The 13,319-nt window shown below is 40.6% G+C and overlaps 1 protein-coding gene across 3 annotated transcripts; it reads left to right on the top strand.

Moving 5' to 3' along the window:
• The first annotated feature begins 222 nt into the window (after window positions 1-222).
• On the top strand, window positions 223-11,926 carry bbs1 (Bardet-Biedl syndrome 1). 3 transcript variants are annotated; one of them, XM_049562988.1, is made up of 7 exons: window positions 223-359; window positions 3,371-3,774; window positions 5,719-5,901; window positions 6,165-6,296; window positions 8,447-8,553; window positions 8,676-8,796; window positions 8,870-11,926. In XM_049562988.1, the coding sequence occupies exons 2-7, from the start codon at window positions 3,397-3,399 to the stop codon at window positions 9,698-9,700; spliced, it is 1,752 nt and encodes a 583-aa protein (XP_049418945.1). In that variant the 5' UTR covers window positions 223-359; window positions 3,371-3,396; the 3' UTR covers window positions 9,701-11,926. The 3 variants fall into 3 exon arrangements, with proteins under 3 accessions (XP_049418945.1, XP_049418946.1, XP_049418947.1); XM_049562989.1 differs by having other exon boundaries at window positions 224-359; window positions 3,376-3,774; XM_049562990.1 differs by having other exon boundaries at window positions 239-359; window positions 3,379-3,774.
• Window positions 11,927-13,319: the final 1,393 nt, after the last annotated feature.

Here is a 13,319-nt window from a genome sequence, read left to right as displayed (position 1 = left end):
AGCGAGGAGCTAGCAGTAGCACTATAAAAATAAGAGACTTGGGACGCACCCTATGTATATATGTCTATGTAGTCTATGAGAAGAAGAAGCATACCGTCGTGTGAGATTGACGTCATCAGCCGGCGACAGCGGAAGCAGAGAGTAGAAGGAGGATTTGGAGCGGATTTGTTGGATTATACCGTCACAGAGAGCAGCTAGCTGCCACTTCAGTACTTTGTCTGGATAAAATCTGACTCCTCGAAACTGTTTGTGTTGTTTACATCGAAGACACGTCACACTGTTGCGTGATGAACAACAAATAAAAGGAGAGAAGAGGATTCACCGCGAGGAGACGCAGTAACCCGGTTTCCTTGACAACGGTGAGAGAGCGTCATCCCCGTTATCAGCTGCTGATAACAGATCAATAATAACACGTGATGTACTATTTAATCCAGGATCATCAATGGTATGGCACGCTGAGTACCAGCGGTGGAAGTAACTAAGTAACGCTATATTACTGTACTCAGTACTCAGTAGGGTGAAGTCAGGTAATATGGGACATCAGTTAATACGGAGCATTTAAGGTCTGAGGTATTTTGCAATTCAAATAACGTTATTAGCAGCCAATTACAAAAAACGATTTTGAGTTGTTGCTATAACACCCCGTGACAGAAAACAATCAATTTGATTGGTCACTGGTAACCAGGAAGTTGTTGATGAAACTTTGAAGGAGATCTTGGAGGGAAATTCACATGGTAAGTGCAGTGACATGTGGGATGTCATTTTTGCAAAATATGGCTTCTAAACAAAAAACAAGCCATTTAAGTATCTGAAAATTTGTATTTTCATGAAGTGTTTTATGAAGTCTTACAATTTTCATGAGTACATTTGCCAAACACACATTGTTTTTCTGTGAATTAGCATTTGAGGCACTGTCCCAAAAGGTAAAATCATGATTTAAGTAGTTATGCTGAAAAGCTTTGCTGTTACAGGTAGTTTTTGTATAATTTTCAACTGTGGACACATTTTGCCTCACACAGTTATATTAATCTGTAGGCTAAAATAGGCCAGCAAATACTAACACTGTGAATCTAGGGATTAGGTTGCTCTGTATTACCTCTCCCAAGGAGAGAGATGTTTTAAGCAATTCACAGTATTCATGTATTCAACAAATGTTCTTTTAATTATAATCAACTGATTGATGAATTCCTTGGTGTACTGTTTGTTAACTATGTTATTAATTTCTATGTTCAAAAACTGACCTGAGCCACTAATATGTTCAAATAAAGAAGAGAAAATTAGACTGAAAATTAATGTTCCATATTACCATAACACCTTCCCATTTTACCTGAAGATGCAGAATGGGGAGAGAAGGGGGTCTCAGTGAGTTTATAGGTCTGTAGTTTCTAAATAAATATACATTACAACATAATTTCAAAACAGAAATATTGTAGAGATCTATGATAACTTATAAAAACATCATTAGAGTGAGTAACCACTTTTTTGGTGTTGGTTTGGTAATTCTACCAAAAAGTGTCCCATATTACCTGATTTCACCGTACTCTTAGTTTATAATAATATAAGAGTATTTGTATTTTATATTATTTAACACTTCTACTTTCCAACAGCTCTCTGACAGCTGGTGGAAATTAAATGCATTTACTCAGTTATTGTATTAAGTACATGTTTTGCGCAGTATTTCCAGTGTATCAACTTTACAGGCAACATCTCTTATACCACCACATTTATCTGTCAGCTTTAGTTACGTTTCAGATTCAGATTATTGATACTCACTAAAACAAACAATGATGTATCACTATGGATGAAGTTACCCAGCAGGATATAAAGTCATTAAAATGATCACCTTTTCCAGCTGCAACATTTAAGTGATGAACACATTAATGCATCAATAACTATAGTCGGGGGCGTAAATAGCAACTATAATAATCAATAATCAACTATTCTTCTATTTTATAAATTAAATATTCTATAGCAGTAGTTCAATAATTGGTAAAACAAGTTAAATTTGTTCAGACACATTTAATCTGCAATAATAAAATGTACTTTTTTTTTTGAGTGTAATAAATGAAGGTCAATTTCAATTGAATCAATTTTTTTTATAAAGCCCAATATCCCAAATCACAATTTGCCTCACAGGGCTTTACAGCATACGACATCCCTCTGTCCTTATGACCCTCACAGCTGATCAGGAAAAACTCCCCAAAAAACCCTTTAACGGGGAAAAAACGGTAGAAACCTCAGGAAGAGCAACTGAGGAGGGATCCCTCTTCCAGGACGGACAGACGTGCAATAGATGTCATACAGAACAGATCAGCATGATAAATTAACAGTAATCCACATGACACAATGAGACAGAGAGAGAGAGAGAGAGAGAGAGAGAGAGAGAGAGAGAGAGAGAGAGAGAGAGGTGCAGGACAGACGGTAATGACAGTAGCTTACAACAACATGAAAGTGATAATATTAATATTACCTACAAGCTATTAAACATTATTCCACTCACATGACATGCTGGACAAGTAATGATGGGCAAATGTGTGTGTGTTTGTGTGTGGTGTTATATCAACACGTGTGGTTCTGGACATGAGCAGCTGCACATTTAACAGCCACACATCACAGACAGTCCGCTGAACAACGCAACGGGTTGTGAATGAAATAAACTTAATAACAACATGACATGATGCAGGTAATGACAGTATCTTACATCAACATTAATGAAAGTAATAATATTATAGTTATAGTTCTGGCTACTGCGGTACAATATGTTGAAAGTATGTATTAATATCTGGCAGTATACATGTGTGACAATAGTCATATGTGTATAATAACAGTAGAAGTATGACTAATGACTAATGATGGCAGCAGCAGCAGGAGGCATCTGGCAGGACCACGGCAGCAGCACAACCACACACGTCACGCTGTCCAGGCACCGCTGTGATATGAGTTAATCTGAGAGACAGTGGAGCACAAAGGCTCCGGAGAAGAAGCCGAGTTAGTGACATCCAGAATGGCCGGGTTAAGGTGAAATGAACAACTTGAAATATTCTAATAAAAAAATCATGTCAATATATAGCTGCTGTTTGTAACTCCAATAAAACATGTACAGATTATAAAGTATAATTTATAGAATATATTAAAGCCAAACGTGAGCTAAATATTTAATGTTAAATATGTCAGAGCCGACATGATGATAATGGCTGTAGAGTTCTTCCAGTCAGCATCAGTCACACATGTTGTGAAACAGCTTACTCTCATTCACTCATGTTGATTGTTGTGGCTCAGTGAGTCATGTGATCATAGCAGCCATATTTAAAGTCCTGTCCTAGAGTGCTCTGAGTCCTGATGTGTGTTTAATGAGAGCTCACCTGTGCAGCACAGCAGGTGTTCTCTGCTGTCACCATGTCGTCTGTGGAGTCGAGCGGTGACGGTGGGAAGTGGCTGGACGCTCATTATGACCCGGTGGCGGGTCTGTACACCTTCACGTCCTGCGTGGACCTGGCGGACCTGAGCGGCGACGGGGAGAGCCGGCTGGTGGTCGGGGATCTGGGCTCCAGCTCCTCAGCCATGAAGCTGAAGGTGTACCGGGGCACGGCGCTGATGAGCGAGAGCACCCTGCTGGACCTGCCCGCCGGCCTTGTCGCCTTTTTCATGGACCTGCACGAGCCGCGCATCCCCGCCGTCGCCGTGGCATCTGGACCCTGCATCTACGTCTACAAGAACCTGCGGCCGTACTTCAAGTTCACGTTGCCCGGCCTGGAGGTCAACACACTGGAGCAGGTGTGTGTTTGTGTCAGGACACACACAGGTTGGACTGCACACTGGTCAGTTCAGGATGGATGATTTTACATGAAAAAGTTTATTTAGTAATGTTTGTTTATACAACTGATGGATAGTTGCCTCCCCCACCCATCACAACATTCAGAGGGTATACAACTCAGACTATAAAAGGAAATAAATAAATAAACATGCACATACATAAACAAATAATGTAAAATAAGTTTTATAAATATAACTTAATACAGAAAACATAAATAAATATTAGACATGTACAATTATGGTAACATAATCCCTGTTAAAGATAAAGATAAATAAATGAAATAAATATACAGATAATGTAGTAATCTTTGTTAAAGACAGATAGAAAAAATAAATTAGTAAATGAATGTACAAACACAAATAATGTCAAACAATTTAAATATAACTTAATACATAATCATGAATAAATTAATAAAATAAATATTCAAATAATGTAAATTAATTTTAATAATGATAATTAAGTGCATAAACATAAAGAAATAAATAAGAATAAATATACAAACAACAATAATGATAATAATAATAATAATCACATTTGCCCCGACTGGACTGGACGGTGGAATGAGCAATTTTATTTTCATTTATTTTCTATTTATGCACTTATTTTATTTTACGTCTATTTTAATACCACTGTGTTATTGTTGATGAGGGGAAGTGTGTTTTTTTTTTTTGTTTTTGTCTTTTATGAGCTGCTGGAGGCTGAATTTCCCTTCAAGGATAAATAAAGCATACAACAAACAAATAATTAAATAACTCCTAATTAACAGAAACAGAACATTATAGGCATCACTAAGGTCAGCTGCAGCTGTGCAGCTGTACCTAATAAAGTGGACACTGAGTGTAAATCAGAAGCAAATATGTATAGTTAAAGTTCATTGAATAAAATAAATAAAAATATTTTTTATATACAGTTGATATTTTCCAAAAAAAAGACACCAAGTAACAATGAATATAATAAAAAAACAATATTATCTATCAGAAAGTGTCAGGTGATGCAGCGTCCTACATCAGAGAGAACAAACAAAGTCAGTAACACACAATCTTTAAATTATTGAATGAATAAAGTGATACATATATACATATATATATATATGTATACATATATATATACATATATGTATATGTGTATATATATATATATGTATATATACGTATATATATATATATATATATATATATATATATATATATATACCGTATTTTCCGCACTATAAGGCGCACCTAAAAGCCTTTAATTTTCTCAAAAACCGACAGTGCGCCTTATAATCCGATGCGCCTTATATATGGATCAATATTGGTTAATTATGGCTACCGTAGTCAGGGGGCGTCGCCAAAGTAACAGTGGTAAAAACGGTAAAGGGGAATTCCAGTCCCACACCACTTGTGTGTGTATAAAGACCCCAAAATGGCACCTTTCAAGAGACACGCTTACGACGGAGTTGTCAGAACATTGGTTTGTATTCTATTAATAAAGTTTGACTGACTGACTTATCTGACTGTTTTGTTGACATTCCCTTTAGCGCAGCTCCATCTAGTGGATGCATAACGCAACCCCAGCCACTACAGTAGTTTACTACTGTACTATTCTATGCGCCTTATAATGCGGTGCGCCCTATATATGAAAACAGTTTTGAAATAGGCCATTCATTGAAGGTGCGCCTTATAATCCGATGCGCCTTATAGTGCGGAAAATACGGTATATATATCTGAGCTACTTCACTCATGGATACTGACAGCTGATTTATAAATGATCAGCGGGGAGATGATGTGTGAAGGAGCCTCAGTTAACAGACATCAACACGCAGAAAGAGCAGAATCACTCTTGAATTCCCTCCATGTATTCAGACTGCACTGTAAATAAAGCTGACTGCACCTGTGACGTGTTGTGGCACTGTGATTGGTCAGGACGTGTGGCAGCAGGTGAGGGAGGGTCAGATCGACCCTCTGACCCTTAAGGAGATGTTGGAGAGCATCAGGAAGAAGGCCGACGTCCCGCTGTCCGTCCGCTCGCTCAGGTTCCTGTCTTTGGAGACCAACGACATGGACGAGTTCGTCCAGCTGCACAAACAGCAGCCAATCAGGCGCCAGGTAAAGCTCATTATAATATCAGTATCGTGCTGTAGAACAGTTTAGATATAAAGAGTTACCATGGTAACAATGATGCATAATGAGAAGAAGATAATGGAATGTCACAACCAAACAAATGTGAGCGCAAAGACCTACGAACAGCTGATTTAAAGTCTAAAAAACTGACATTATTTTTGGGTATTTCATCACGTGGTCAAAGTAGTACCACCCCTCCCCTCATCCCTCACTCACACCGTGGTGGTCAATGCTCATCTGTGTTTCAGACCGTCATCACCTGCATTGGGACTCTGAAGAAGAGCACAGCTGACGAGGATGGCGTCAGCTGTCTGGTGATTGGTACAGAGAGCAACGACGTCTTCATCCTGGATCCCGAAGCCTTCATCATCCTCTCCAAAGTAAACTCCCATTACACGCTGCTGCTGCTAGAACTGGTTTGAACTGGTCATACTTGGAGAGCAGGAATATATTATTTTGTCTAATTAGTTTGACCTCTAAGCCGGTCAGCCTGACTTGTGGAATGCCACAGGGTTCAAAACTCGGGCTCCTTTCTATTTAATGTACCGTAAATCCTGAAATAATTTACAGCAGATTTATTTACCCGAATGGCCTCTTTTGTTAATTTCCCCTGAATCTGACAAACTTGACCCTAACTTGTGATCGAACACTTCCTCCATGTTCACCTGTTAAACTGTTGTTAAATATAGTAAATATATCATTTTCCACAGCACAAACTTAATCTTTTTTTCCCTCAAATATCTCAAAAAGTATTTGGATGGCGTGCTCAAAATTTGGTACACATGTTAACATTACACCTGCTAAACATCAGCTGATGTTAGCACAGCGGAAAAAAATGGTAGAAACCTCAGGAAGAGCAACTGAGGAGGGATCCCTCTTCCAGGACGGACAGACGTGCAATAGATGTCGTACAGAACAGATCAACATGATAAATTAACAGTAATCCATGACACAATGAGACAGAGAGACAGAGAGAGAGAGAGTGACGCAGGACAGACGGTAATGACAGTAGCTTACAACAACATTATTGAAAGTAATAATATTATAGTTATAGTTCTGGCTACTGTGGTACAATATGTTGAAAGTATGTATTAATATCTGGCAGTATACATGTGTGACAATAGTCATATGTGTATAATAACAGTAGAAGTATGACTAATGACTAATGATGGCAGCAGCAGCAGGAGGCATCTGGCAGGACCACGGCAGCAGCACAACCACACACGTCACACACACTAACTAGGGGCTGGTACAGGGCAAGCCTGAGCCAGCCCTAACTATAAGCTTTATCAAAGAGGAAAGTCTTAAGTCTAGTCTTAAATGTGGAGACGGTGTCTGCCTCCCGGACCGTAACAGGAAGATGATTCCACAGGAGAGGAGCCTGATAGCTGAAGGCTCTGGCTCCTGATCTACTTTTGGAGACTTTAGGGACCACGAGTAACCCTGCGTTCTCAGAGCGCAGTGTTCTGGTGGGATAATATGGCACTATGAGCTCTCTAAGATATGACGGAGCTTGACCATTTAGAGCTTTATAGGTTAACAGTAGGATTTTAAATTCAATTCTGGATTTTACAGGGAGCCAGTGCAGAGAAGCTAAAACAGGAGAAATATGATCTCGTTTCTTAGTTCCTGTTAGTACACGTGCTGCTGCATTCTGAATTAGCTGGAGAGTTTTTAAGGACTTACTAGAGCTACCTGATAATAGAGAGTTACAGTAATCCAGACTAGAGGTAACAAAAGCGTGGACCAATTTTTCTGCATCTAGGTAGTTTACTTGTTATCATGTGACCGAAGTATGCAGTTTTGCTAATGTGATAACTGTTAATAAGAAATGAATATTAGATCACGATTACAAACGAAACCATCTCCATGACAACTGAGGAAATTGAGGAGAGTCATGAGATGTGGCTGAAAACTTCAGTAAGAAACATGTCTCTCTGTTGCCCCCCACCTTCTGTCACTACTGCACACCAGTATCATTCAACCCATCCTTCTGTACTGTTCCCCCTGTTTCTACAACATGCTGTCCACCACTAACAGGAACAAACTAACAAAAATAACACACACCGCATCCAAAATCATCAACAATCCCACACCCAACCGCACAGAGCTCAACCACCGAGCTGTCACACGTCTGGCACGAACAGTAACCAATGACTCGGATCACCCTCTCAAACCACACTTCACACTGCTGCCGTCTGGGCGCAGATACAGGACCCTGAGGTGGAGACGGACATGCCTCAACAAGAGCTTTCTCCCTTCTGCCATCTCTGCACTCAGTAACCTCCCCCAATAACCTTGTATGGACCCAGCCCTCCTGAGTGTGATATATGTGTCGGTTGTTCAATGTCTGGTGGTGTTTGTGCATTGTGTGTGTATTCATATGTTGTTCAATGTTTGGTGGTGTTTGTGCATGGTGTTTGTTGGCGGTGTTTTGTGTATCCAAATGTTGTGACAGATTGTGAAAACAAATTTACCCATGGGACAATAAAGGCTATCTATCTATCTAATCTATCTGTCTCTGTTGAAGATGTCGCTGCCGGCCGTTCCCACCATGATGGACGTGACGGGTCAGTTTGACGTGGAGTTTCGCATCACAGTGGCGTGTCGCAATGGCAACATCTACATCCTGCGCAGGTGAGACACACACTTGGCTGAGAGAACTCACCTGTTTGAGACTTCTGCTGGTGGTTCAGATAAACAACAACACAACATGAAAGGAGACTCAGGTCTGACTGATGTTTGTGCTGCTGCTTCAGGGAGTCGGACAAACCCAAGTACTGCATCGAGCTGTCGTCTCACCCGGTGGGTCTGGTGAGAGTTGGGAAGAACGTGGTGGTCGGCTGCACTGACGAGAGTCTGCAGGGCTTCACACAGAAGGTAAACTGAGCTCACGTGATGATGAAGTGACGTCTGAGGAGGAAGCTGTGTCAAACTGTTGTTGTGTCTTCAGGGGAAGAAGCTCTGGACAGCTGTCCTCCCCGCTCCCATCACCGCCATGGCTGCCATGGACCTCCCCACCAAGGGCTTTCAGGCAGTTCTGGTGGGTCTCTCCAACTGTGAGGTCCAGCTGTACCGAGACAAGAATCTGCTGAGCACCATCAAGACATCAGATATTGTCACCAGCATCTGCTTTGGCCGGTACGGGCGTGAGGACGGGACCCTGATCATGACCACCAAGGGAGGGGGCCTGATGGTGAAGATCCTCAAGAGGACGGCGACGTTTGACGACAGGGACAGCGCCCCGGGGCCGCCACTGGCCCAGAGTGTCCGCCTCAACGTGCCCAAGAAGACCAAGCTGTACGTGGACCAGACGCTGAGGGAGCGCGAGAATGGCCTGGCCATGCACCGGGCCTTCCAGATGGACCTGAGCCGCCTGCGCCTGGCCGCTGCCAAAGCTTATGTCAAGGCGTTGGAGTCCAGCCTGACGCCGATGTCCTCCAGCCTCACCGAGCCACTCAAGATGAACGCGGTGGTGCAGGGCCTGGGCCCGTCCTTCAAACTGACCCTAAACATCCAGAACACGGCGGCGTGTAGGCCCGTCATGAACCTGGCCATCAGCTTCCTGTACGACGAGAGCCTGTACAGGATGAGGAACCCGTACATGAGGATCCCTCTGCTGGTGCCCGGACTCATCTATCCTGTCGAGACCTTTGTGGAGTGCACCAGCGACAAGGGCATCTCTGACATCATCAAGGTGTTCATCCTGCACGAGGGGAAGAGCTCACCGCTGCTGACCGCCCACATCAACATGCCCGTCAGTGAGGGACTGACGCTCAACTGACAACACACGACACTTCAGCTCCCTTCATGACAGACTCCAAACATTACCAGACTGAACTGACAACACACAACGCTTCAACTTTATTTATTATAGACTCCAAACATGAACGTTAGATAGAAGGCTACATGAAACTTTTTTTAAAAAGAATTCCAAAGCTGAATTTATGAAATAAAATCTGTAAATGTATCTGTAGATAGATAGATTTGTTAATGTTTGTTGTTCATGTTTAAAACGGTAGTGACATTAGATGTGTGTGTGTCATCGACATGTTTTAACTCTCAGGGCTAAAAATCACTGCAGACAAAAGACATTTGGTTTTGTTATAAAGGTCTGTATAGAACAGGCAAAATATGTTCTCCATATTCTGTTTTATAAATGTAGGCTTGTATAAAGTTAAATAAAACAATAAATATTAAAGTTTGTACAGAGTTCATCGTCATGAAAAAGAAGGTAACAACTTTTCAAAAAAGGTTTCAAAACAATAAATTTAGTATTTCTGGGAAATTTAAGCTCAATTTAAACTCAAATAAATATTTATTAAAAATGTTTTATTGGAAACTTTATTCTTCTCTGGGTTACGACAGCAATTAATTTGAATGAATTAAAAGTGTCAAAAACTGTAAGTCAGTCTGTAATAAACATCAGGGTCTCATTTATAAAACAGTGTGTAGGATCCATGCTAAAAATGCGTGTATGGACAAAAGCAGAAAATGTTCTGCGCCAAATGACGGAGAGTCACAGTGGGCTGTTGGCCAGTGGCAGCACTGATCTAACCTGTGTAACGGCAGCAACAGAACGTTCACTGATCCAGTGGGGAGACAGAGTAGTCCGGGATCAGACCTTCCTGGTGCTGGGGTTTGTGTTGGCTGAATCTAAGTTGTTACAGGGCACTAACTGAAGGAAAGTCCCCCACAGCTGTCAGATATCACCACAAATATAATCTAATTCTGTGGGAAACACCGTTCAACAAGTTATTTCTAGTATGAATGTCCTGACTGGTGATAACAGTGCTGGGCCACCCCACAAATGAATTCACCTCATGACATCAGCTACAGCAGCTGTATGGGTAAAGTAGACTCATCTAAAGAGGGATTTATACCCGTACGCCAGCTCTGTGAGGAGCCTACGCCGTTGTGAGCATTTATACTTGTGCAGTGGTGTGTCTGTGTCACTGCAGTTACACCTCTAAAACACTAGCGGGCGGTGAGGTTTCTGTGAAGTGCTGTAAAGTGTAGTTGATTGAAAACACACATTAAATACACATTTTGCAATGCAAAAAAGATGGCCGCATGTGCACCTTTGTCTGTGTAGTGTCCGCGCAAATTTATAAATAACTCCAGAAATACTGATCAAGTAGGACTGAAAGTGTGTAAACTAGTTTGTAAAAGCCTGTATGTTTGTTGTGAGGAGTGAACTATTTCCATCTGAGTAAGATCATGGCAGATAACACAAGACAGCGCAGTCAAAAGTCGAAGGATGCCGAGTTTGATTGCAGCGGCACTCTGGTACTAATGAATGAACTGAAGACGCTTAATGCAAAAATAGATCACACGCGAGACGCAATGGAAAAACGTGGACAGTAAAATTGACAGTCTGCGTGGTTTGTTGGAGAAGCTAATCACAGAGAATTAAAATGCACTGAAAAGAGAGCTGGAAAAGACAGCTAAAGAAATGTGTCTGAATTTGGAGCAGGAGGTGTGCATCCAGAGCTCCAGAATGGAGGCTGTTGAGCTGAAAATAGCCGAAAAAGCCACTCAGAGGAAACAATTTGACCTGGATGTCTCGTTGATAATAGCGGGGTTGCCTCAGGTGGATCAGGTGGGCCGGTGTGAGGGGAGCAGGCCCAGCCTTTAAGTACTCAGCAGTTTCGATTAGTCCATCGGAATGTTAATGGATGGACATCGACAAACTGTGAACTTAGAAAAGTACTGCTTTGTTCTCTTTTGATTTCATTTCTCTAAATGAGACTCATTCAGCCAGTGACTCACTTTAACTTTCGTGTGTTTGACCAACTCTCTGTTAATACTGTAGATAAAACATATGATGGAATTCTTTGTTTACGTTTTGAGCACCGGGGTTCACAATATTCCTTCATTAGCCTGTCTAACCAGAAAATGATGGATGTAATGTGTCAGCCTTCCTGTAAAACAAATGGAAAATAATTTCAGTTGAGTTTTGGGTTTTTTGAGTTGTTTTGTTTCGAAGGGGAAGGAATCAAGGGGAGAGTGAGAGGAAGGAAAGAGGAAAAGAGAAAAAAGGAGGGAGAGGGGCAAAGAAGGAAGGAAGAAAAAGGGAAAAAGGAAAAAAGGAGTAAAAGAAAGAAGGATGGGAAGGAAAGAAAGAAAAGAAAAATGGAAGGGAATAATGGAATAATATTATAAGATAAATGAAATGGTAACCTTTCTGTACTAATAACCTGAGTAAAGTAATAAGTTTAAGTGTAAAGAAATAAAGATCAAAAGTAAAGCAATTTATGTTGTCAACAAGTTATGTGGATCTCAGCTTATTTAAGCTTCCGAACATGGACAAGTTAAGTGTCAATGCAAGGCTTCATGTTCAGATTTATTTTATTGTATGTTTAATAGTTTATGTTATGTATGTATGTAAGTGTTGTAGAGAGAGCTCCAAAACAGGTTGGTCAGATGGTCAAGAAAGTTATTTATCAATTACTTAATGTTGGGACACGCTAAATTGCCAAAAATAGACTGAAAATAGCTCATATAAATATATGCAGCATTAGAAATAAAATAACAGAGGTCACAGAAATATTAATGACTGATCAGTTACATATTTTAGCAATATCAGAAACACATTTAGACTCAACTTTTGAAGATTCAGTACTGAACATACAAGGATATAATATAGTTAGAAAAGATAGAAATGCTTATGGAGGAGGAGTCGATCTTTTTATTCAGGATCACCTGCCAATGAGAATTAGGAATGATTTAATGCCGTTGGAAGTAGAAGCGTTATGGCTGCAAATACATTCATCTCATTTAAAACCTTTGTTAATAGGATGCTGCTATCGACCACCGAGTGCAAACAGTTCATATCTTGATATGGTGTGTGAAATGCTAGAAAATGCATGTAATTTAGGCTTTGAAACTTACTTTATGGGGGACTTGAACATAGATTGGCAGGGAACGTGCCCAATGAGAAATAAGCTTCAATGTATGGCAAGTGCATGTGGACTCATACAGGTAATAGATAAACCAACTAGAATAAAGATAAGAAGTGATGGCACGCAAACATCAACCTGCGCTGATCATATTTTTACCAATGCAGCTGAACTATGTTCAAAAGTTATATCAGTACCTGCTGGTTGTAGTGATCATAATTTAGTGGCACTTGCTAGAAGAACTAAAATGCCAAAGCCAGGTCCGAAGGTAATTATGAAAAGATCATACAAAAACTTTGATCAGATTAAATTCAGAGAGGAGGTAAGTGGGCTCTGTTGGTCAGAAGTTTTAATGGAAACCAATCCAGACTCAGCACTGATGAAGTTCAATAATGTTTTTATGAAAGTGGTAGAGAAACATGCGCCAATAAAGAAGTTTACAGTCAGAAGTATCAATACACCATGGTTAGACAATGAATTAAAAGAATATATGACAGAACG

Source organism: Epinephelus fuscoguttatus, linkage group LG20 (genome assembly GCF_011397635.1).
Source record: "Epinephelus fuscoguttatus linkage group LG20, E.fuscoguttatus.final_Chr_v1".
Classification (NCBI taxonomy): domain Eukaryota; kingdom Metazoa; phylum Chordata; class Actinopteri; order Perciformes; family Serranidae; genus Epinephelus; species Epinephelus fuscoguttatus.
The sequence above is the reverse complement of the archived record's forward strand: the minus strand, read 5'-3'. Positions and strand labels throughout refer to the sequence as shown.